Source organism: Oncorhynchus nerka, linkage group LG20, assembly GCF_034236695.1.
Source record: "Oncorhynchus nerka isolate Pitt River linkage group LG20, Oner_Uvic_2.0, whole genome shotgun sequence".
NCBI classification, from domain to species: Eukaryota; Metazoa; Chordata; class Actinopteri; order Salmoniformes; family Salmonidae; genus Oncorhynchus; species Oncorhynchus nerka.
Genome location: NC_088415.1, coordinates 40,196,463 through 40,223,876, shown reverse-complemented (window position 1 = coordinate 40,223,876; position 27,414 = coordinate 40,196,463). Strand labels below are relative to the sequence as shown.

The window sequence follows — 27,414 nt, the reverse complement described above, 5'->3', positions numbered from 1 at the left end:
TGCTGCAGTCCACGAATGTGTAATAGGCCAAGCATCTCAGTAAAAGCTAAAAGTATGTATGGAATGTCTGCCTAAAATAGCCACTGACATTTTGTTACATGTAATTACAAATACTATGCTCTGGTAAGTCAGAAAGTTACATCAATCCAAATGACTTAACTAATACCTGCAGCGTTTCCCAAACTCGGTCCTCTGGACCCCAAGGGGTGCCCGTTTTGGTTTTTGCCCTAACACTACACAGCTAATTCAAGTAATAAACTAACCAGCAAGCTTTGGTCTTTTGAATCAGCTGTGTAGTGTTAGGGCCAAATTCAAAACGGGCACCCCTTGGGGTCCCGAGGACTGAGTTTGGGAAGCCCTGAAAGGGGATCTTTTGTATGGGAGACAATGCTAGCTCCATTCTGTACTGTAACATAGGAGATGAGACTTGCAATTGTTCATTCAGTGATACAATACACAAACAAGAGCCCCTTTTTTACTGTCTGCAAATGGTAACATCAGCTAAGGAGAAAAATAAATAAATGTGCACAGCATCACAACCATCGTCAAGTATAGATCAACACAGTTGAGTGGGGATGGAATGAAACGAGAGACAGTCGGAAAATGACGACAACAGAAAGTGTGGGAGGTGTTTTTAAATGTGAGATGTTTTGGCTTGCAACCTCCTACAGTGTGATAAGGATCACAGACATTAACTACAGACAACGAGGAGGGAATGAGTCGTGCCAGACAGACAGGACAGGAGCATGAACAGGACAGTGAGGGCATTACTTGGCATGTGGCGCATGCAGCACAGAATGGACCTGGCTTTGATCTTGTACGCCTTCTCTCCCTCGGCCAGTCCCTGGTTCACCAAGTGAACCACCTCATCTGGGCTCAGGTCACCTCTGGGAGAAGAGAGCGAGTGAAATCAAGACCGTGAGAATCCTTGAATGCATTCCTATGTTGAATGTTATACGTTTTGAGCTCTGAGGACAAGAACAGATACCTACAAATGATATGAACAATACAAAACTCTGCCATTGGAGAGCACAAGGAACTCAAAGAAGTACTGTATTGCACATGTCCATATATTCAAGTGTGACAATCGCTAATGCGGTATGTTTCAAATTCACACTTTTCTGCCAGCTACCTTACCAACTCAGAAACATATCATATCCACTTACTCGTCTTGGTTCCATGGAATGGGTTCCACGTCAGTGTTAGCCAGCAAGTGTGGGCTGTATCTAACTTCAACGTAGATGACCCCTTCTTTGGCTTTGTCCTCCACAAACTCGTAAGCTATCCTCTTGATCGCCTCTCTGTCGCCACTGGAAAGGTAATACAAAATCAGTGGAAGGCCAAGAGAAACAACACGAATATCTACTCAACGATGGCGGGTAAAAATGCTAATTGTTAGTCACCAACAAAAGGCCCTACATTGTTGGGGGATTTCCTCAAATTATGCTCATCCAGATACAAATACATTTTTAAAACAACTTGATTTAGGACACACATAAAACAAAGGAAATGTTCTAGGAACGGCCAACTATTCTTTGCGTCTTTTCCCTCTTTGCCTGCAGGGTTAGTAAAAGGGTAGTCGTGTGTCTCTGAATGACAGAAGGGTAATCTGATCGTACATCCTCAGCACACCACAGCAGGAGGACTATTACTGTCACAGAGTCAGAGCATAGCGAGCCGCTGAACCAACCCTCCACGTGACCTCTGAACTGCACTTGAACGTACACTGAGCAATTAACTGCTACTGCCAATAGGACTGACTGTCTGGAGGAGAAAATTACTTATCATTTTCCCTGCAATTATCATTATCCCTGCAATGACGATAAAGGACGTAAGATCAGCCTGTGTACAGTATTTGAAGAATGACATAGGGGATAATAGAATATTATAGCCATTTGTAATAGTAGTTTCATTGGATTTTGAGTGCATATCATTCTGTTATATTGTGCCCATTTCTGCAACAGTCCCTGTGGAGTAATGGGGATTTTGGAGTGGGGGGGAAGTGTCTGCAAACTCACTCAGATGTTCCTAGCGTCGTTTCCCTCTCTGTTGCTTTTTGACTTCACAACACAGATTCTGTTTCACATCACATGATTGGTCTGAATGTGTGTTGTTCCCCCACCCCCATGCTTATCCATCCACCTACACACACGAAACTCCTGCATGAGCCAAACGCAGCTAGCAAGTTCCCCCATTTTGTTGTTGTCGTGTAGGGGGGGGGGGGTCGCACCAGACGCAACAAGGTTTTTAAGGGAAGGACTTCATAAAGAATGCTTTATTCAGCATAACCGCTAGCTAGCAGCTGCTCTGTCCTGGCTAGAGGCTACGACTACAAACCATTATTGTTTCTTTTGATAGTTGTGGGAGGTTGTTGGTTAGCCTGGCAGAGGATTGAAACATCACGTTAGTCTGAGCAGTGGGTGAGGTTTGAGTTTAGATTTTTACTAGGATTGTTGCTTTTTTTCAAAAGTACCATCTGGGGCCCAAAATGTGAAATATGTTGGTACTGTAGATTTTGGGTTAAATATAAGGTAGTGCTGTAATGGGAATGGAATACATAACAACCTTGACTCTGTCTGAGTTCAGTTGGTTGCCAAAGAAACACCTGCTGGCATCATGACGTGCCCCTCTGTGCTGCATGATCTGCATTTCAACTAACTGGCCCCCTAGTCTGGCCACCAGAGGAAACATTGCATAATACTGTCTCTGTCTGCGTTACATTCACTCACTAACCAGGAAGAAGACCTATCAAGCACTGGTCTTAAAGCGAAGGTACCCCAATTGGGCTGCTATTTAACTCACACAATTCACAATCATTACAAATGACAGTCCCAATACAAAGCTCCCCCCCACTTTCATATTTTAGCCGTAATTTAACAAATTAGGTGATCACGTGTTCTTTAAAAGCTTGTTGATTGCATTGCGTGTCATGCAAATACATCTAAACTCTTGAATCCTAACACACCGTACAGCAGTTATGATTCTTGTTGAAATAAAACAGGGAAGTAAACAGTACATACAGTACATGTCATCTCCCTGTCATGGCTCTCTACAGATTGAACTTTCATCTCCATCTAAGAGCCATCTGCAATAATAAAGCTGATTAAAGAGCTTGGTGGAGCACAACCTCCTGTAAACTGAACTTGACACGAACACAAATGAGTCGTTCAGCACCTTGACGTCATCTTGTGCTGTAACACTACCAGCATAAAACAAACTCACCCTAACACTCATTGATCAAGAGATTAATCGAACGCTCACTTTTGAGCAGTGGTCTAAAGTACGTAAGTAAAATTACTTTAAAGTAGTACTTAAGTAGTTTTTGGGGGGGTATCTGTACTTTGATTTACTATTTATATTTCTGCAACAGTCCCTGTGGAGTAATGGGTATGTTGGAGTGGTGGGAAATGTCTGCAAACTCACTCAGATGTTCCTAGCGTCGTTTCCCTCTCTGTTGCTTTTTGACTTCACAACACAGATTCTGTTTCACATCACATGATTGAAAAAAAAAAAAGACTGCTTCCGGCTTTTACACTGGAAGTGAAAACGCCAACGCTTGTTGCTAACTGGCCTGGTCTGAATGCTTTTTGTTCCCCCACCCCCATGCTTATCCATCCATCTAAACACACAAAAATCCTGCATGAGCCAAACGCAGCTATCAAGTTCCCCATTTTGTTGTGTGTGTGTGTGTGGGGTAGGGGTTGCACCAGACGCAACAACAAGGTTTTTAAGGGAAGGACTTCATAAAGAATGCTTTATTCAGCATAACCGCTAGCTAGCAGCTGCTCTGTCCTGGCTAGAGGCTACAACTACAAACCATTATTGTTTCTTTTCATAGTTGTGGGAGGTTGTTGATTAGTCTGGCAGAGAATAGAAACATCACGTGTAAAATCAAATCAAATGTTATTTGTCACATGCGCCGAATACAACAACCTTACAGTGAAATGTTTACCCACAAGCCCTTAACCAACAATACTTTAAGAAGTTAAGATGTTTAAAAAAAAAAGTGTTCAGGAAAAAGTTGAAAATAAAAGTTGAAATAATTCAACAGCAGCAGCAAAATAACAAGCAAGGCTATATACAGGGGGTACCGGTACAGAGTCAATGTGGAGGCTATATACAGGGGGTACCGGTACAGAGTCAATGTGGAGGCTATATACAGGGGGTACCGGTACAGAGTCAATGTGGAGGCTATATACAGGGGGTACCGGTACAGAGTCAACCGGTTAGTTGAGGTAATATGTACATGTAGGTCGAGTTAAAGTGACTATGCATAGATTATACACAAAGAGTAGCAGCAGCATAAAAGAGGGGTCTGGGTAGCCCTTTGATTAGCTGTTCAGGAGTAGAAGCTGTTAAGAAGCCTTTTGGAACCTTGACTTGGCGCTCCGGTACCACCTGCCGTGAGGTAGCAGAAAGAACAGTCTATGACTAGGGTGGCTGGATTCTATGACAATTTTTAGGGCCTTCCTCTGACACCGCCTGATATAGAGGTCCTGGATGGCAGGAAGTTTGGCCCCAGTGATGTACTGGTTTGAGGTTAGATTTTTACTAGGATTGTTGCTTTTTTCAAAAGTACCATCTGGGGGGCCAAAATGTGAAATATGTTGGTACTGTAGATTTTGGGTTAAATATAAGGTAGTGCTGTAATGGGAAAGGAATACATAACAACCTTGACTCTGTCTGAGTTCAGTTGGTTGCCAAAGAAACACCTGCTGGCATCATGACGTGCCCCTCTGTGCTGCATGATCTGCATTTCAACTAACTGACCCCCTAGTCTGGCCACCAGAGGAAACATTGCATAATACTGTCTCTGTCTGCGTTACATTCACTCACTAACCAGGAAGAAGACCTATCAAGTGCTGGTCTTAAAAGTGAAGGTACCTCAATTGGGCTGCTATTTAACTCACACAATTCACAATCATTACAAATGACAGTCCCAAATGACAGTCTTTAAAAGCTTGTTGATTGCATTGCGTGTCATGCCAACACATTTAAACTCTTAACTCCTAACACACTGTACAGCAGTTATGATTGGTAGTTTAGCCCCTTGACACCATCTTGTGCTGTAACACGTAAAGTACTTAAGTAAAAACACTTTAAAGTACTACTTAAGTAGTTTTTTTTGTTTATCTGTACTTTGCTTTACTATTTTTTTATTTACTTTTACTACATTCCTAAAAAAAACTATTAAAGTACTAGTTACATTTTGAATGCTTAGTAGGACAGGAAAATGGTCCAATTCATGCAATTATCAAGAGAACATTCCTGGTCATCCCTACTGCCTCTGATCTGGCGAACTCACTAAACACAAATCATTTGTTTGTAAATTATGTCTCAGTGTTAGATTGGGCCTCTGGCTATCCATACATTTTAAAACAAGAAAACCATGCCTTTATATTTGCTAAATATAAAGGATTCAAAATTATTTTGATACTTAAGTATATTTTGGCAATTACATTTACTTTTGATACTTAAGTATATTTAAAACCAAATACTTTTAGACTTGAACTCAATAAGTATTTTACTGGGTAACTTTCACTTTTACTTGAGTCATTTTCCATTATGGTATCTTTACTTTTTCTCAAGTATGACAATTGGGTACTTTTTCCACCACTGCTATTGAGTTTGACATTGCGAGACAACTTCTCCCGGTGATAACAACAGTATGAAACCAAAAGCTCAGGGGATTCGTGCAGTAGTCAGCATCTCATTCTCTCAGCCATCTTCATGTTCAGGGTACTTACGCAATAACGTGCATGTACTCTGCGAACTTGCCGAGGAACTCTGTGAGGGTGGCAGGCTGGTGTATCACACAGATTCGTCTCATGTCCTCCACTGTGTATGCAGGTAGGGGGATCCCACGTCGCCTGGTACAGACATACAGAAACAGAGGACTTTAAAAGTACAACCAGCAATAGGCAGCCACATCTGCTCAATGTTCATTTCAATTAATTGTATTAATGACTTAAAGGAAATTGCTAGTTTAAAAATAGCCCCATAAATAGGCCTACATGTTCCAAACGAAAGATACTGAAAGAACAATGTGTCACATGAACCTAATAAACCATGTCACTTGAGTCTAATAGCCCTTTTACCAAAGGTAAATTGACAGTTAATGTTTAAAGAGAACTTGCAAAACCTGTAATAAAACACACTATTTAAACAAAATACTAAGAATTCAACAGGTTTATAGACTTACTTGGCAACGTCTAGGATGGTCTCCACTCGGAGAGCGCCATCAAGATGCACATGCAGCTCAATCTGAAGATGAGACAAAATTCAAAATGTAATGTACTTTAACCTAATGACCTATAGAGTAATTTAGCCTGAATTGAAGTACAGACAATCAGGATGAACTCAAACAAATCAATAGACTAAACATTGGCAAATGAGAGAGCATGTGTTGTTGTGTGATGTGGTTCAATGCAATGTGTTGGCTGGACCACATCTATAACGAATGCAGAGGGCATGACTGGGCACCGTAGTTGTTGCAGTCGGTGAAAAGGCCAGGGATGCCAGAGAAGGTTCAAAGAAGAGCAACTGAGTGCTCGGCCCTTATTCCATCAGAGCTGACAGAGGAAAGTGCTAAATCTTGCCCAGCTACTCTACACCAGCTGACTACAGGGCAGATTGACTGTGGTCACCCCAAGCCTCAGTTACAACTAATAAAACATGACCAGAGGATTCGATTGTAAAGGGAAGGTATATAATGTATCGTTTTTGTTATCTTTTGACCGTCTGAGGCACATACTGGATGAGATTGAGAATATAGGTCATGTATTCCTAAGAAATAACTAATCTTCCAAGACGAGCAACAGGAAAGAACCTTGAAAAGTTCTAAGCCATCTTTATCATCTTACAGTTTACAGGTGTAGGATCTTAATTTGATTACTCTGTTATTGCTGGGAATTTTCTCTGCACCATAGGATTTACTGAAAACCTGCACTAACAATTGGTTATTTTTACAGTATTGCACTGTTCATGTAGCTTAAATTTTGGCTAGCTAATAGCCTAACCACTGATCAAGCAATATTGCGTTGGTGGAAAGTACGTATGGACTAAACGTTAAAATCCTGTTGCTGCAGTACTATTTTGTTATGACAATACTGGTCAAATTAAGATCCTACGGCCTCACGGGTGGTGCAGTGGTTATTAAGGGCGCTGTACTGCAGCGCCAGCTGTGCCACCAGAGACTCTGGGTTCGCGCCCAGGCTCTGTCGTAACCGGCTGCGACCGGGAGGTCCGTGGGGCGACGCACAATTGGCCTAGCGTCGTCTGGGTTAGGGAGGGTTTGGCCGGTAGGGATATCCTTGTCTCATCATGCACCAGCGACTCCTTTGGCGGGCCGGGCGCAGTGCGCGCTAACCAAGGTTGCCAGGTGCACGGTATTTCCTCCGACACATTGGTGCGGCTGGCTTCTGGGTTGGATGCGCGCTGTGTTAAGAAGCAGTGCGGCTTGGTTGGGTTGTGTATCGGAGGACGCATGACTTTCAACCTTCTCCCGAGCCCGTACGGGAGTTGTAGCGATGAGACAAGATAGTAGCTACTAAACAAATGGATACCATGAAAAAGGGGTAAAATTCAACAATAACTTATTTATTTTTAAAATTAAGATCCTACACCTGTATGTGTCTGACAGGTTGGTTCTTGAAGGGAATACCATTACGGTTATTACATATTGAGTTTAGTATGAGTGTGATAATTATGGTCTGACATGATCCCGGCCACTAACAATGATATGACAGGAAACCAACGCCTTGAAATACTAATATGTTTTCTATAGGAAATGTGAAGGTAGTCTACTTTAGTATAATTTAATGTATGTAATTAACAGTGCTAAAATCACTGTAGGCCCTATGTGTCGTGACTTGACTTTAACATTAATCTGAAGACTGTTATTTATCTAATTAACTAACTATGTTTAATTGTTACCCCATTTTTAATTAATGATGTAACAATTAACTCATTAGGATCTGGGGCACCACGAGAGCGGTTCTTTAAAGAGTTAGCATCTCCCGAATTAAACTCTAAAAAGGTCCCATCACATCTATAAACAGTCAACTTATTAATCATAACCTCGTATCATATCATCATTCTGAACAGTCGTAGCCTCCTTGCATCTGCAAAAACCTGAGGCTTACTTATGATTCAGTACTACACAAATTGGTTTAATTATTTATTTACTAGCTAATTAAATGGGAACACAGGATAAACATACACACTCCGCACCGGTTATTGACTGGAGACGTAATACGCTGATAACAGGTCCATAGCGGAATGACAACAACATTGATGCTTGTTAAGATGGAGAGGAAGAGGGACAGAGACACTTAACGTTGGTACATTCAGAAACTCCTCTCACCTAAAGTAACCATATACGTTGCACACAAACCGTCGCCTGCTTTTAGTAAGAAATCATGAATGTATATACGTGAAATTCTTGGGTTCGTCGGTGAATAGGGCAATATGAAATATGAAAAATCATGAAAGTGTTTTGGTTAAGAGAGGGATGTGCTTTATCTATACAAACAGTCTTCCCGCCGAAACCCTAACACGTCCTAAAGCGAATACTGAAACAATATTTCTAACAGACGAATGTGGGGAATGGTCAGTGGTGAACTAAAGAATAATCATGTCATATGGGTTGATATTTTGTGATGTCATTAAAAAGGTTATAAAGGAAATACTGTAACTTGAAAAGTATATACACTACATCTATGAAGTCTCCATCCTTAATGTTGTATATGAAATAACAAAAATACTTTCATCATTTGTCATACGTTTTGAATGTGATTTTAGGAGCCATGAGAATTTGTCTCCTATAAACTTTACACATGGTAAGTAGCCACGCCCCGAGTGAGGTCAGAGAGTGTGTCAGCCTGATGGAACCGCCCCCTTCTACCAGAGTGCATAGAAGGATTGGTAAAGAAGTTAACATTAGACCAGAAAAACGTGAAGTGGTAGCTACACATTTGAAATGATTGGAACTTTGAACCTCAACACGAGGTGAAGAAAATAAACTCAACTCCCAGACCAGAAAAGCGTCGAGCTGCAGCTCACGCCAGAGTGGTTTGAACCCTGAATACCAACATGATTTAGAGAAGAAAACCCTCTCAGACAATCACTGGTACAGCTGATTAGCTGTCCTAAAACAAATATCTAGAAAAGCGAATTTAAGTGGGACCATCCTACTACTCTTCAAACCATTCCACCGTACTACTCTTCTCAAATCACTGTAGTACGCTACTTTCATCATCATCGACACGGCTGGCTAGCCTATCTTCCAAGGAGCATCTTCCAGAGTGAACAACATTAGAAGACGGGAAAGGGGGTCCCCTTTCGGACAATCAGAGCCTTACAAGCGTGCCGCTGAAAGGCCAACCCAACACCCTTCCTAAGGGGAGGTCTGGTTCGGACAGAGATAAAAAACGAACAAAGGCATTCACACATAAATACATTTATCTTACTCCAAACGGGCGGCAATGTGTGCAAAGTATATGATTACTGTGAGAATAGTTTCAACGATGTGTCTCTTTTTCCTCCCTCTCCATGTCGTTGTGTAACAAGCCGCCATATGTTGTTGTGTCAGTCCGCTAGGGACACTTTCTAATGTATTAAGTAAGTGTGTATGTTATCCTGTGCTATTATTTAGTTAGCTAGTAAATAAATAATTTAACCAATTTGTGTAGTACTGAATCATTAGTAAGGCTGGGGGTTTTGCAAATGAAAGGGAGGTTATGACTGTTCAGAATGATGAAATGATAAGAGGTAATGATTAATATGATTAATAAAATAGCTGGCAAGTGACGCTCCCCAGCCAACCTGACAGAGCTTGAGAGGATCTGCAGAGAAGAATGGGAGAAACTCCCCAAATACAGGTGTGCCAAGCCTGAAGCGTCATACCCAAGAAGACTCAAGGCTGTAGTCGCTGCCAAAGGTGCTTCAACAAAGTACTGAGTAAAGGGTCTGAGTACTTATGTAAATGTGATATCTGTTTTTTTTTATGCATTTGCAAAAAATAAAAAAATTAACTGTTTTTGCTTTGTCATTATGGGTTATTGTTTGTAGATTGATGAGGGGGAAACAATATTTAATCAATTTCAGAATAAGGCTGTAACGTAACAAAATGTGGAAACTGTCAAGGGGTTTGAATATTTTTAGACTGCACTGTAAATACAAATGTGTCTCCAACAGGGTTATCTTTGGCACAGCATTGGCCTACTGTATGAAGGCTAAATCCTAACTAGTTGAACACAACAGCCATTTTTCTCTAGATGTCACCTTATGGAATATAGGGAAATAAATCATTTCCTGAGAAACATTTCAATCATGTGACAAACTCTTTCCACAGAGGGCCGAGTGTCTGCGGGTCTTCGCTCCTCCCTTGTACTTGATTGATGAATTAAGGTCACTAATTATTAAGAACTTCCCTCACCTGGTTGTCTAGGTCTTAATTAAAAGGAAAAAAACAAAAAACCCACAGACACTAGGCCATCCGTGGAATGAGTTTGACACCCCTGATTTACATCCTTAGAAAGAATGTGGAGCCTGTCTGAATACGCTATGACTCGGTAGACTTCACAGTGTACTACACACCCTAGTAAAACTACGTCAGAGTACACCAAAAGGCCTTCATGAATTTACAGCAACAGCTGTAATCTCGCCTCACAGAGCCATTAGGTTTTGTGTTCGGATTGATACATGAAACCTATCAGTCAATACACATGTATTATTCCAGCACTAGAGTGGCTTAAATGCAAGACTGAGTATGATGCGAGAAAGAAACAGACAAAAGGATGAGGGAATGTGTTCTTAGATAATGTGTCATGTGTATAATTTGAACAATGAGTTATACATTGAGGTTTTGAAGAAGACAGTGTTTCAATAACATTAGTGAGTTTTAAGGAGTACATATATTCTCCGGTCTCTGTTGTTTAGGCCCATTACAGGTCTATCAAGGCTGGGAGACAAACAATCTCACAGAGACTTTCAAGCAGAGAGCTTCTCTACCTCAACAACAACATGGGCAATGATGTCAGAGCATCAATCCACTCTAGGCTACATAGACAGATCATGTTTAAGACAGCTGTTTAAGTCATTTAGAGGGGAGGTCATCTTCTGGCATTGTAGTAACAACTTATTTCCTCATGGGCTATTCTGTGCTTTCCTACTTTCCTACTAACCATGAGCAAACGTCTCTAATTCTTCAATGTTTGAAGGGTGACCTCCACCAACTGCTGTTTTCAGATCTCGCCATAGGTTATGGATGTGATTCAGATCTGGCCATAGGTTATGGATGTGATTCAGATCTGGCCATAGGTTATGGATGTGATTCAGATCTGGCCATAGGTTATGGATGTGATTCAGATCTGGCCACTCCAGAACCTCTTCTTGAACCATTCATGGGTGTTTTTTTTTATGTGTTTGGGGTCGTTGTCCTGCTGGGAGACCCTCAACCTTCAACGGAGACCCAGTTTTTGGACACTGGGTTGAACATTGGTCTCCAAAACACCTGATAATCTGCTGATTTCATGATGCCTTGCACATTTAAGGTTCCCAGTACCAGAGGCAGAAAAATCAACCCGCACAGCATTAGCAAACCTCCCCCATTTGATTGTAGGGAGGGTATTATTTTCATTGAATGCTAAATTTGGTTGTTGGTAAACACAGCGCTGATCTGTATTGCCAAAAAGCTCACATTTTGTTTCACTTGTCCACAGAACATTTCCCCCAGGATTTAGTCTTGTTTGATTGGGTTTTTGAGAAGTACAAATCAGGCTTTTGTCTTCTTCAGCAGTGGGGTCTTCCTATGTTTTTCTAATGACCAAATGAGCCATTCATACACTCTCCCTACAATCAAACATGGGGAGGTTTGATAATGCTGTTTCAAAAGGGAGTACATTATGAAGATTGGAGAAGCAGTTTCTGCCTCTAGTTATCCCCGATCACGCTAGGCGATATCCTGGCGACGTTGGCTAGCTAAGCTCACGCACATGTACATGTCATCAGTCAAACGGTCGTCTCGCGCCAAACTGCACAGTTTGCAGGCCATCAAATCAAAAGGCACTCCTTCAATATAAAAGTTGTTTTGACTAAAACACTTTCACAAGGTTGAAGCAATAACATGTTCAACTACTTAAGACATTGGCTCCAATCTAGGTTCTGCCTTTAGATTTAGAGAACATGAACAACTTAAGGAAGAATGTTTCACTTCTCAAACCCCAAACCCCGGCCACATCTGCTTAGTCTGCTTTGCAAGCATTTCTGGAAATCTTGCACCTGGTTTTAGAAACTCTGTGGCTGTTGGGTCACATTGCTGCCTCTGTCACTGGAGGCCTTGAACGTGTGCAGGATATCATGAACTCGGCAGATTATCAAGGTGTTTTGGAGTGCAATGTTCATGATTTTTTTTAGGAAAAGTGCAAGGGTGACAATTTATATGCCCGCGATTGTCCATGCAGTGGAAAAGATAGTTATTTATAATCTGTGCTCTTGCCACTTACATAGATACAGGAACTGAAAGAAAATGTCTATTTCAACTTTATTTTGTTAGTGTGTGTAACAGGCAGGCATGGCAGTAACAGAACACATAATCAAGACTCATCAAACAACGCAACATGTTATGTAATGCACAGTATATGCTTATGTCACATGGATAGTTGACCTGTGGTCGATAAGAGAAAGAGTGAATGTGTCAAGTCATTGTCCTGCCCCTTTCTTACGGTCTACCTCCTTACACAGTCAGTGTAACATAATAAAATGGACATACAGGGTTTCTATACACACACACACGCACACACACACACACACACACACACACACACACACACACACACACACACACACACACACACACACACACACACACACACACACACACACACACAGGGTTTGTCCTACCTATATCTAATAATGTTATACCAGTGTAAAAAAAACTATTGGGTCGCTAAATCTGGCGGAATGAAGGACCATGTAAAAAACTGTTGGTAGCTAAATCCGTCTAGAAGGACCATGTTGAAACGGTTGGCTGGTATGCCCTCACCTTCTGAGCAGTCGGCTATGAATGCCCCCATATTGGTTTGGTTCTGCCCACTATAGTACGGTCTGGTCAGAACATGATGTTGAGGCCCATACTGAACACTTGGAAACAGCTATGTGTGTTGGGGACCATTTTAATATGTTTATACACTACAATCACCAAAGGTATGTGGACACCTGCTCATTGAACAGCTCATTCCAAAGTCATGGGCATTAATATGCTGCCCCCTTTGCTGCTATAACACCACAAGTGCATTAGTGAGGTCAGGGCACTGTGCAGGCCAGTATAGTTCTTCCACAAAGATCTCGACAAACCATTTCTGCATGGACCTCGTTTTGTGTTCGTGGGAATTGTCATGCTGAAACAGGAAAGGGCATTCCCTAAACTGTTGCCACAAAGTTGGAAGCACAGAATCGTCTAGAATGTCATTGTATGCTGTAGCGTTAAAATTTCCCTCCACTGGAATTATGGGGCCTAGCCCAAACCATGAAAGACAGTCCCAGACCATGATTACTTCTCCACCTAACTTTACAGTTGGCACTATGCATGAGGGCAGGTAGCATTCTCCTGGCATCCGCCAGACCAAGATTTGTCCATCAAACTGCCAGATGGTGAAGCGTGATTCATCACTCCAGAGAACGTGTTTCCACTGCTCCATAGCCCAATGGCGGTGAGCTTTACACAACTCCAGCCGACGCTTGGCATTGAGCATGGTGATCTTAGGCTTGTGTGGCTGCTCGGCCATGGAAACCCATTTCATGAAGCTCCCTACAAATGGTTGTACTGCGGATGTTGCTTCCAGAGGCAGTTTGGAACTTGGTAATGAGCGTTGCAACCTGAGGACAGACGATTTTTACACGCTCCAGCACTCGGTGGTCCCATTCTGTGAGCTTGTGTGGCCTACCACTTCGCGGCTGAGCCGTTGTTGCTCGTAGGTAGCATCCTATGACGGTCCCAGGTTGAGTCACTGAGCTCTTCAGTAAGGTCATTCTACTGCCAATGTTTGTCTATGGCGATTGCATGGATGTGTGCTGGATTTTGATACACCTATCAGCAACGGGTGTGGCTGAAATAGCCGAATCCATCAATTTGAAGGGTTGTCCACATACTTTGGTATATGTATGATTGTGGTAAATCGAATGACTTGGACTATTATTGTTGTGGTTCTAGAAGACAAATATCTGCACACATGTAAACAGTATTAGTTAAGGGTTATAACTATGCAATATACATACAGTACCAGTCAAAAGTTTGGACACCTACTCATTCATGGGCTTTTCTTTATTTTTACTATTTTCTACATTGTAGAATAATACTGAAGACAAACTACGAAATAACACATCTGGAATCATGTACAGTAGTAAGCAAAAGTATTTTATATTTGAGATTCTTCGAAGTAGCCATCCTTTGACAACTTTGCATACTCTTAGCATTCTCTCAACCAACTTCACCTGGAATGCTTTTCCAACCGTCTTGAAGGACTTCCCACATATGCTGAACACTTGTTGGCCGCTTTTCCTTCACTCTGCTGTCCAACTCATCCCAAACCATCTCAATTGGGTTAAGGTCCGGTGATTGTGGAGGCCAGATCTGATGAGGCACTCCATCGCTCTCATTCTTGGTCAATTAGCACTTACACAGCCTGGAGGTGTGTTGGGTCATTGTCCTGTTGAAAAACGAATGATAGTCCCACTAAGCGCAAACCAGGTGGGATGGCATATCGCTGCAGAATGTGCCATGAATTCGAAATAAATCACTGACAGTGTCACCATCAAAGCAACCACACACCATAACACCTCCATGCTTCACGGTGGGAACCACACATGCGGAGATCATCTGTAAACCTACTATGCGTCTCACGAAGACACAGCGGTTGGAACCAAAAATCTCAAATTTGGACTCATCAGACCAAAGGACAGATTTCCACCGGTCTAATGTCCATTGCTCGTGTTTCTTGGCCCAAGCAAGTCTCTTCTTCTTCTTCTTGTCCTTTAGTGGTGTTTTTTTTGCAGCAATTTGACCATGAAGGCCTGACTCACACAGTCTCCTCTGAACAATTGATGTTGAGATGTATCTGTTACTTGAACTCCGTGAAGCATTTATTGGGCTGCAATTTCTGAGGCTGGTAACTCTAATGAATTTATCCTCTGCAGAGGTAAATCTGGGTTTTTCTTTCCTGTGGTGGTCCTCATGAGAACCAGTTTCAACTTTCAAAGTTCTTGAAATGTTCCAGATTGACTGACCTTCATGTCTTAAAGTAACGATGGACTGTCGTTTCTCTTTGCTTATTTGAGCTGTTCTTGCCATAATATAGTCTTTGTATTTTACCAAACAGGGCAATCTTCTGTATACCACCCCTACCATGACACATCACAACTGATTGGCTCAAACACATTAAGGAAATAAATTCCGCAAATGAACTTTTAACAAGGCACACCTATTAATTTCAAATGGATTCCAGGTGACTACCTCATGAAGCTGGTTGAGAGAATGCCAAGAGTGTGCAAAGCTGTCATCAAGGCAAAGGGTGTCTACTTTGAAGAATCTCAAATATAAAATACAATGTAGAAAATAGTAAAAATTAAGAAGAACCCTTGAATGAGTAGGTGCATCCAAACTTTTGACTGGTACTGTACATGTAGATGAATAATTGACAAACAACATTAAGCTTACAACATGTCTATAAAGGGCTATAAACACAGCATCAACATAAACATTCACTCTTGGAGAGAGAGAAAAACAAATTACTTGGATTGACAACCTCTCTCCAGCCTGGTGCGAGAATCTGCAATTTTATCAGATCTGGCAAGGTGCCACAGGGTCATAAATTACTCAGAGCATGAGCAAGCGCCAAGAACAGTCTGTGATGAATTTAGAAGCTCATCCAAGGCAATAAACCTCCTCATTTTTTAAAATTAACTAGGCAAGACAGATAAGAACAAATTGTTATTTACAATGACAGCCTACGGCGGCCAAACCCGGACGATGCTGGGCCAATTGTGCGCCGCTTTATGGGACAACTCCCAATCATGGCCAGATGTGTTACAGCCTGGATAATAAAAGGCAACTATGGAAAAAGCTGAGATAGCATGTGCATGCCAAAGACTGTTTGGGGTGAAACGGTTCGTGTATTCTTATCGAACCGTTCGGAACAGGGTCCAGGGTGCACGGTACACACTGCAAACCGAACAATACATTAATCATATAGCTAGGAAAATATATACATATTTAATTGTAAAAAAATATATATTATTGCATAAACCAATGGCGTATAAATTAACGTGGGAAAAATATCCTCATAGTAATAAAGTTTCGACTCGTAGCTGTATGCAGCTCTGCTCATTAGTTATTTCACTCCAGCGGGAACAGAGCTGAGAGACCGTTGTAGCAGCAATTAGCTTACGAAGGAATTAGCAGTTAGCTACAAGCAAAGGAGCAACATGGCAAGCATTGACGAGACAGAACTAGAAGACACCCCAGTATCATTCAGGTCTGCCATCTGGGAACATTTCGGTTTCCCTGTAAACTGTAACAAGGATGGCCAAATAGTGGTGGATTAAACCTCTACAACATGTAGGCTCTGTTCATTGCCGATAGCCTATTTAAGTGACAATACGAGTAACATGACTACTCATTTGCGCCGGCATCACCCAAAAGTGCCAATCTGTGGGGCTTGGCGAAACACAGCGATAGCAAAATTCATAGCGGCAGATATGAGACCCTTCTCTGTGTTAGAGAATACGGGATTCAGAAACATGTTTAACGTGTATTAATCTAGCATCTCAAAAAGCAATGTCATTGAATCCATTATCTTGCCTTCTAGCAAAGATCAGGAGGGTGGTAATCCTTCTTTCATAACAGCACAACTGCTGCACATGTTTTCAAGACACAACAGGAGATGCTGGAGCTGCCAAACTACAAACTAATTCAAGATGTCCCTACTAGATGGATTTCAAGCCATGACATGGTTGAGAGATACCTTGAGCAGAAAGTTGCAGTGTGTTCTTACACTGACTGATCAAGCTGTGAGGAAGAATGTCAAAGATAGTGACTTTGTCTGAAAATGACATAAGACTAGCAGAGGAAGTTATCAAAGTGTGCAAACGTCTCAAAACAGTCACAACACTGATATGCACCAAGAGCATTTCATCGGTTTCCATGGTCCTGCCTATGAAAAACAATGATCCTGAACTCAACAGTGGCATCCGATGAAGATGAACCTGCAGTAAGGGGTGTCAAGACTGCGATCAGAGTTAACCTGGAGCCTAGATATGCTGACCCTGGTGTCTCAGACTTCTTACACAAGAGCACCGCTTTGGACCCCCGGTTCAAGTCCCTGCTGCACCTGGATGCTGCTGCTCGTCTGAGAGTCGACAATGAACTCACAGCAGAGATTGTGACCAATATACAACAGGTATTGTATTTATTTTGTTCACGTGACATTTATTATTTGATTAATTAGTGATTTAACAATTCATTACAAAGTAATAATTGTAATTGTCATAATAGTGTCTGATATATATTTCTAACAACAAATCATATTTTTAAAGCCACTTCAAAGATAGATGAAAATTACTAATTTAATTCTACAGGGTCAAGCCACAGATACCACACGAGCCAACCCCTCTCCAGAGACGGCAGACGTTCTCCTCCAGAAAAGAAGTCTGCCATGGCGGAGCTTTTTGGGAAGTTGTTCACGACCCAGGAGCAGGGAACCAAGTCAAAGGTCAAGGTCATAGAGGAGGAGGTGACTTCATACAGGGAAGTGGACTGTATTCCCCTGGATGCTGATCCACTTACATGGTGGAAGACCAAAGGGTTAACATGTTGCCATGTTAGCAAGGCGCTACCTGGCTGTGCCTGGGACCTCTGTCCCTAGCGAGAGGATATTCTCCACAGCCCCTCTGACATTGTCACAGCAAGCTGATCTGTGCTCACTGCAGATAATGTGGATAGACTAATCTTCTTAAAGAAAATCTTGAAAATCTGATGAAAATGTTGTTATTTTTTCTTCCAAGTAACCAGTCTCAAGTGGTCCTATTTTGTTTAAGACACTGCTATGGGACTTCATTTCGATATATGCTGCTGGACTATGCACTCCTGTTGAAGTTCTGTTTTAAATGACTATTTAATTTCATGTTATAAGGCAGGCACTGCTGGTTTTTGTTGTCCCTTTGTTTCCATCTGCTCCTGGGAATTCAAGCTACCCGTGTTTACTATTATAATAAATGGAAAATCTAAATACAAATGACATATTTCTCAGGCATTGATTTTGTCGATGTATCGAAACCGTACCGAACCTTGACACCACTGTACCGTATCGTACCGAACCATGAATTTTGAGAACCGTTTTACCCCTAATGTTTTACCAATACAACAATTAAACCACTTCTACAAAAGTACTTGTGCAATCAATGCAATAAAGACACTTATGGCAATACAAAATAATACTATATACAATAAACAATACACAAACCAGTATTGGCAACTCTAACATTCAAATAAATGTTACAGCCATCCAGTAGAACATATGGTTGAAACTTATCAAAGTAACATTAAGTAATTAGTGGTTATTATTATTATTAGAAAGCTTGCAACACCCCCATTAAAACCCCCCTGCAACTTAAATTTCAATGCAAGCACATCATTCAGAGACATTCGTGTCACTGTCGACAATAAAAAGTTCTCTGAAACATGAGTCTTCTCCCTTCGGAAGACGATAACACTCTGACCTGAATGGGCGGGTGCAAGTGTCTAGATGAGCATTTCCAAGCGCTCTAATTGGTTGGGAATGGCAGGGCTAGGATAACTAAGGTAGGCTGAGCAGCAAACCTAACGGGATTTAAGGGAAACTGAAGGGCCTGTGAGGGGAAGTTAGGTAGAGTGGAATTTTTTTACTGGTGTTATATTTTGTTTATGTTATACTCTACATAAACACTACATATCCTACTACCTAACACATTAATCAGTCTGATTCCACCAGTAAAGCACATACCAATTCAACCATCCATCACCACAGTGGCATGTTACCTAATACTCATTATAAACTGGGTGGTTCGAACCCTGAATGCTCGTTGGCTGAAAGACCTGATATCAGACCATATACCATGGGTATGACAAAAAAGTGTACTGGTCTAATTACATTGGTAATCTGATAATATTTGTGGAATATAAAAATACTTGCTTGTTATATGTTTTACAGTTTCTTTAAATACTTTGAAAATGCAATGTATTTCAATGTGAAAACTGAAATGGTCTGTCTATTTATTATTTTTCCATTTTAGTAGACACTCTTATCCAGAGCAACTTACATTAGTGAGTGCATCATTTTTCATACTGGTCCTCCGTGGGAATCAAACTGTCACGGATCCCTCCGGAACTTTCATTACGCACACCTGTCCCCTATTCACACTGATTAGTACTTGTATAAGTGTGCCATTTGGTTTCCATTGGGTGGTCGATTATTGCTCCAATGTTCGTTGGTGCATGCGAGTACCTGTTTTTGTGCCATTGAGGATTGCGCAGATGATTACGGGTCTCGTCCCGTGTGTTAATCATTGTGCTCGTGTGTTATTTATTTGAGCATACACAAAACAGCCCTTATTGTAAGTGTTTCTAAAATCCCCGATGGGAGAAATGAATAGTGGAAAAACGATTGGAACCATTTCCCTGTTTGCGCAATGGGTTTTATTGGTACAATGACTCATACTGTGGTACTCTATTGCTTAAGTATACTGCATGCTATGTAAAACCTCAGTAAGTAACTGACAAAATATATCAATAGAAAATGTAGACCATCTAGGCCAGTGGTAGTCATTGCACGGCCCGCAGGCCGAGCCATTAATTTGTGGCTCGCTCTGATTTACCTATTTTCCATTCATAATACATAACAATGACGTAATTTCAATTAAATGTGTTTAATGCAGGCCTGAATCACTTTTGTTGAATATATCTATTGTTCCCTGGACGGCAGATAGATAGCAGTATAGCACAGCTGTTGAACATAAAGGCCGAAATAGAACACAACTGCTCAGCTACAGCGACTGACACATATCAGTTTGCTACTAGCTCATTTTGCAGTCTGGTCGACATGGATCGATTTATTGTAAAAAAAAGAAACGTAAATCCATTGACAATGAAAATGAGGGGGAAGCTATGAACGAACAACCGCCGGAGAACCAGAAAAATCAGGAAGGTTGCGGCGGGGAAATGAAGCTAGCTAATGCAGCTAGCGTAGCTAAGAGAAGTATGCGGTCGATTCAAGAAGAACACAGAAAGTTCCAAGAGAAATGGACAGACAAGTATTGTTTTGTACTGCATGATGGGACTAGCTCACTCTCTTATTTGCCAGAAGGCAGTCAATTGTTTTAAACAAGCACATTTAGAGAGTGACATTTCCAGTCACATCATGCCCACTTTGACAAAACATGTCCACCGGAAATTCTGTGAGTTGCTGGAGGAATACCAGACAGAATACGGCGACTTGATATTTCACAATGAGGTGAAATGGCTGTCTCCTGGCACAATTTTGGATAGATTTCTCTCTCCTCCCTCAAATCTGTGAATTTGTTGCAAGAAAGAGGAGAGGAACTAAAGTGGATGATCCACAGTTGATATTAAAGCTGGCTTTTTTAACTGACATCACCTGCCACCTGAACATGGTGAATCTCCAGCTCCAAGGGAAAGATAAAACTCTGGACAAAATGCTGCGTGTGGTCACAGCATTTCAAAATAAAAATCACCACACTGTTCATACCTGACAGACAGTTTGTTCATTTCCCAAAACTCAGAGCAGTCATCACATCCAACCCAGACATACCGCAACATTTTAGCTATGATGCATTTGTGCGTGTGTTGGAAGAGTTGAAGTTGGCGTTTGAGTCAAGATTCAAGGATATGATGGAGTACAAGGAATTTTTCAACTTCATTGAGAACCCCTTCCATCGGCGCCGACAGAGATGGCCGCCTCGCTTCGCGTTCTTAGGAAACTATGCAGTTTTTTGTTTTTTTACGTGTTATTTCTTACATTGGTACCCCAGGTCATCTTAGGTTTCATTACATACAGTCGAGAAGAACTACTGAACATAAGAGCAGCGTCAACTCACCATCAGTACGACCAAGAATATGACTTTCGCGAAGCGGATCCTGTGTTCTGCCTTTCACCCAGGACAACGGAATGGATCCCAGCCAGCGACCCAAAAAAACAACTTCATAACAGGGGGAAACGGAGCGGTCTTCTGGTCAGACTCCGGAGACGTGCACATCGTGCACCACTCCCTAGCCTTCTTCTCGCCAATGTCCAGTCTCTTGACAACAAGGTTGATGAAATCCGAGCAAGGGTAGCATTCCAGAGGGACATCAGAGACTGTAACGTTCTTTGCTTCACGGAAACATGGCTCACTGGAGAGACGCTATCGGAGTCGGTGCAGCCAACTGGTTTCTCCACGCATTGCGCAGACAGAAACAAACATCTTTCTGGTAAGAAGAGGGGCGGGGGCGTATGCTTCATGGTTAACATGACGTGGTGTGATCATAACAACATACAGGTACTCAAGTCCTTCTGTTCACCTGATTTAGAATTCCTCACAATCAAATGTCGACCACATTATCTACCAAGGAAATTCTCTTCGATTATAATCACAGCCGTATATATTCCCCCCCAAGCAGACACATCGATGGCTCTGAACAAACTTTATTTGACTCTTTGCTAATTGGAATCCATTTATCCGGAGGCTGCATTCATTGTAGCTGGGGATTTTAATCTGAAAACAAGACTCCCTAAATTTTATCAGCATATCGATTGCGCAACCAGGGCTGGAAAAACCTTGGATCACTGCTATTCTAACTTCCGCGACGCATATAAGGCCCTGCCCCGCCCTCCTTTCGGAAAAGCTGACCACGACTCCATTTTGTTGATCCCTGCCTACAGACAGAAACTAAAACAAGAAGCTCCCGCGCTGAGGTCTGTTCAACGCTGGTCCGACCAATCTGATTCCACACTCCAAGACTGCTTCCATCACGTGGACTGGGATATGTTTCGTATTGCGTCAGACAACAACATTAACGAATACGCTGATTCGGTGAGCGAGTTCATTAGAACGTGCGTTGAAGATGTCGTTCCCATAGCAACGATTAAAACATTCCCAAACCAGAAACCGTGGATTGATGGCATCATTCACGTGAAACTGAAAGCCCGAACCACTGCTTTTAATCAGGGCAAGGTGACCGGAAACATGACCGAATACAAACAGTGTAACTATTACCTCCGTAAGGCAATCAAACAAGCTAAGCGTCAGTATAGAGACAAAGTAGAATCTCAATTCAACGGCTCAGACACAAGAGGTATGTGGCAGGGTCTACAGTCAATCACGGATTACAAAAAGAAAACCAGCCCCATCACGGACCAGGATGTTTTGCTCCCAGGCAGACTAAATAACTTTTTTGCCCGCTTTGAGGACAATACAGTGCCACTGACACGGCCCGCAACTAAAACATGCGGACTCTCCTTCACTGCAGCCGACGTGAGGAAAACATTTAAACGTGTCAACCCTCGCAAGGCTGCAGGCCCAGACGGCATCCCCAGCCGCGCCCTCAGAGCATGCGCAGACCAGCTGGCTGGTGTGTTTACGGACATATTCAATCAATCCCTATCCCAGTCTGTTGTTCCCACATGCTTCAAGAGGGCCACCATTGTTCCTGTTCCCAAGAAAGCTAAGGTAACTGAGCTAAACGACTACCGCCCCGTAGCACTCACTTCCGTCATCATGAAGTGCTTTGAGAGACTAGTCAAGGACCATATCACCTCCACCCTACCTGACACCCTAGACCCACTCCAATTTGCTTACCGCCCAAATAGGTCCACAGACGATGCAATCTCAACCACACTGCCCTAACCCATCTGGACAAGAGGAATACTTATGTGAGAATGCTGTTCATCGACTACAGCTCGGCATTTAACACCATAGTGCCCTCCAAGCTCGTCATCAAGCTCGAGACCCTGGGTCAAGACCCCGCCCTGTGCAACTGGGTACTGGACTCCCTGACGGGCCGCCCCCAGGTGGTGAGGGTAGGCAACAACATTTCCACCCCGCTGATCCTCAACACTGGGGCCCCACAAGGGTGCGTTCTGAGCCCTCTCCTGTACTCCCTGTTCAACCACGAGTGCGTGGCCACGCACACCTCCAACTCAATCATCAAGTTTGCGGACGACACAACAGTGGTAGGCTTGATTACCAACAACGACGAGACGGCCTACAGGGTGAGTGTGGTGTCAGGAAAATAACCTCACACTCAACGTCAACAAAACTAAGGAGATGATTGTGGACTTCAGGAAACAGCAGAGGGAACACCCCCCTATCCACATTGATGGAACAGTAGTGGAGAGGGTAGTAAGTTTTAAGTTCCTCGGCGTACACATCACAGACAAACTGAATTGGTCCACCCACACAGACAGCATCGTGAAGAAGGCGCAGCAGCGCCTCTTCAACCTCAGGAGGCTGAAGAAATTCGGCTTGTCACCAAAAGCACTCACAAACTTCTACAGATGCACAATCGAGAGCATGTATCACCGCCTGGTACGGCAACTGCTCCGCCCACAACCATAACCAGGACACCTACACCACCCGATGTCACAGGAAGGCCATAAAGATCGTCAAGGACAACAACCACCCGAGCCACTGCCTGTTCACCCCGCTATCATCCAGAAGGCGAGGTCAGTACAGGTGCATCAAAGCTGGGACCGAGAGACTGAAAAACAGCTTCTATCTCAAGGCCATCAGACTGTTAAACAGCCACCACTAACATTGAGTGGCTGCTGCCAACCCACGGACTCAACTCCAGCCACTTTAATAATGGGAATTGATGTAAAATATATCACTAGCCACTTTAAACAATGCTACCTAATATAATGTTTACATACCCTACATTATTCATCTCATATGTATATGTATATACTGTACTCTATATCATCTACTGCATCTTTATGTAATACATGTATCACTAGCCACTTTAACTATGCCACTTTGTTTACATACTCATCTCATATGTATATACTGCACTCAATACCATCTACTGTATCTTGCCTATGCCGCTCTGTACCATCACTCATTCATATATCTTTATGTACATATGCTTTATCCCCTTACACTTGTGTCTATAAGGTAGTAGTTTTGGAATTGTTAGCTAGATTACTTGTTGGTTATTACTGCATTGTCGAAACTAGAAGCACAAGCATTTCGCTACACTCGCATTAACATCTGCTAACCATGTGTATGTGACAAATAAAATTTGATTTGATTTGACCCCAGTCATCACAGCCCTCTGTCCTGACGGTGCTGGCATAGAGAGTGAGATAGTGGAGCTGCAGGCAAATGACAGATTTCAAAGTGAACTAAGATCAGGTGTTACCCATTTCTGGAGCCTTGTGTAAGACACAGAGTATGCACTTCTGAAGCATCCACTTCTGAAGCAGTGTGTGCAAAAGGTAATTTTTTTTGTCAGCACTTATTTATGTGAAGCAAAATTTTCAACAATGTACATTGTGAAACAAAAACAGATTAACAGACTGACCAATGCACACCTGGATTGCCTCACAAGAATAGCAGCAACAGACTATACATTTAGAATTAATTCAGTCAAGGAGCAGAAGGGACATTTTCACTCATCCAACTACTGAGGTAACCCTTAATATGGGTCTTATACATGTGATGTAGCCTATTATATATATACAGTATATGTGTGTGTGTGTGTGTGTGTATGTATGTGTGTGTGTGTATATGTGTGTGTGTGTATGTAAAGTCCCTTTATCAGGACCCTGTCTTTCAAAGATAATCCGTAAAAATCCAAATAACTTCACAGATCTTCATTGTAAAGTGTTTAAACACTGTTTCCCATGCTTGTTCAATGAACCATAAACAATTAATGAACATGCACCTGTTGAACAGTCGTTAAGACAATAACAGCGTACAGACGGTAGGCAATTAAGGTTACAGTTAATAAAACCTAGGACACTAAAGAGGCCTTTCTACTGACTGAAAAACACCAAAAGAAAGATGCACAGTGTCCCTGCTCATCTGCATGAACATGCCTTAGTTATGCTGCAAGGAGGCATGAGGACTGCAGATGTGGCCAAGGCAATAAATTGCAATGTACTGTGAGACGCCTAAGATAGGTAGACAGGACGGACAGCTGATCGTCCTCGCAGTGGCAGACCATGTGTAACAACACCTGCACAGGATCGGTACATCCAAAAATCACACCTGCAGGACAGGTACAGGATGGCAACAACTGCCCGAGTTACACCAGGAACGCACAATCCCTCCATCAGTGCTCAGACAGTCCGCAATAGGCTGAGTGAGGCTACGCTGAGGGCTTGTAGGCCTGTTGTAAGGCAGGTCCTCACCAGACATCACCGGCAACAATGTCGCCTATGGGCACAAACCCACCATCGCTGGACCAGACAGGACTGGCAAAAAGTGCTCTTCACTGACGAGTCGCGGTTCCAGATTTGCGTTTATCGTCGAAGGAATGAGCGTTACACTGAGGCCTGTACTCTGGAGCGGGATTGATTTGGTCTGGGGCGGTGTGTCACAGCATCATCAGACTGAGCTTGTTGTCATTGCAGGCAATCTGAACGCTCTGCATTACAGGGAAGACATCCTCCTCCCTCACGTGGTACCCTTCCTACAGGCTTATCCTGACATGACGCTCCAGCATGACAATGACACTAGCCATACTGCTCATTCTGTGCATGATTTCCTGTAAGAAGAGAATGTCAGTGTTCTGCCATGGCCAGCAAAGAGCCCGGATCTCAATGCCATTGTGCACGTCTGGGACTTGTTGGATCGGAGGTTGAGGGCTAAGGCCATTCCCCCCAGAAATGTCCGGGAACTTGCAGGTGTCTTGGTGGAAGAATGAGGTAACATCTCACAGCAATAACTGGCAAATCTGGTGCAGTCCATGAGGAGGAGATGCACTGGAAGTACTTAATTCAGCTTTTGGCCCCACCAGATACTGACTGTTACTTTTGATATGGACCCCCCTTGTTCAGGGTCACATTCCATTTCTGTTAGTCACACATCTGTTTAACTTGTTCAGTTTATGTCTCAGTTGTTGAATCTTGTTATGTTCATACAAATATTTACACATGTTAGGACTGCTGAAAATAACGCAGTTGACAGTGAGGACGTGTTTTTTTTTACTGAGTTTATATATTTGTGATGTGCTGTAGTCAAATCAATTGCATGTGCTCTATTGCTCCGAATTTGCTCTCAATTGATAATATTGGAAGAAAACGTACAACAAATGTAAGTTCTGTGCCGGCCTCTGAATGATTGTCTCAACCCAAAGTGCCCCCTTACAAAAAATAGTGAGTAACACCGATCTAGGCTATGCATTCTCCATTTAACGTGTTGCTCGGCGAGGCTTGTGCAAATTAATAGGTTAATTGCGCAATGACGGCAGTTCTGCTGTAGTAGTAGACTGGGACTCCTTAAAAACATGCCACTTTGTCCGAAGTGATTTTCGTAGCAGTGTTAGGAAAGCATTTTCGCTAACCTTAACCTAATTCTCATAACCTGCTGCGTGATTTCTCCTAACCTGTAGACTACCTTTCGTTTCTTCTAACCATGTGCATCCGGGGTTTTAGAATCAAACAGATGAATTAACGAAGTGAAACCTTACCATATAAACAAAGTAGCCGAGTGAACTGGTATATTTCCTAAATACAAGAACGTGGTTGAGTAATAAGAGTGAATCCTTTACTGCAAAATTCGCTTTGCCTGATACATTATGTTCTTCATTTGTAACTTACCTTTGGTTTGTTAAATACTATTTGCTCTGTAAAGTGTTCTGCCATTGTGATAGCTCTCCTGTGACTGCCGATGAATGTGAAACTGCTGATAGCACAGAATGAATGGCGCGACTTCAAGCTTCTCCCGGTCAGGACTAACGTTCCCATTATATAGGCAGGCCTACATGGCTAGCGCGACACGCCTTGATCCAACCCACCACAACACTGAGCACAGACGTGAATTCAACAGCTATTCCACGTTCCAGTCGGTATTTGGCATAAACGCGCTCGTAAATCGAGTTACTCCACCTCTATACATCTATTAAGACCTATGGATGCATTTCATGGTGACAATGTTTCCACGATGTAACCAGTAGAATAGTTGTGGTGTGTAGGATTAGCAGCACAGGTTAATCCTATGCTTAGAGGGTTAACAATGACCTGATTAGGCCTATATCCTGTCCAGAGCTACTATAGCCAGGACTGTACTTCTGGTAAGGAAACACATAAAGGCCTAATGATGATGATAAATGTTACATCAAAACCATTACATTTGTATTGGTGGTGCCACACTGTGATGTAA

General features: G+C 42.4%; 1 protein-coding gene across 1 annotated transcript in view; it reads right to left on the bottom strand.

Annotated features, from left to right (window-relative positions):
- Nucleotides 1-27,039, bottom strand: part of LOC115102506 (adenosine deaminase-like) — a 35,550-nt gene extending 8,511 nt beyond the window's left edge. The window contains exons 1-5 of the mRNA XM_029622535.2: nucleotides 26,853-27,039; nucleotides 6,203-6,264; nucleotides 5,748-5,870; nucleotides 1,167-1,310; nucleotides 772-887 (exon numbers count right to left, since the gene is read on the bottom strand). Of these exons, the coding sequence (XP_029478395.2) occupies nucleotides 772-887; nucleotides 1,167-1,310; nucleotides 5,748-5,870; nucleotides 6,203-6,264; nucleotides 26,853-26,999 (592 nt within the window). The 5' untranslated portion in view covers nucleotides 27,000-27,039. The remainder of the gene's footprint in view (nucleotides 1-771; nucleotides 888-1,166; nucleotides 1,311-5,747; nucleotides 5,871-6,202; nucleotides 6,265-26,852) is intronic.
- Nucleotides 27,040-27,414: the final 375 nt, after the last annotated feature.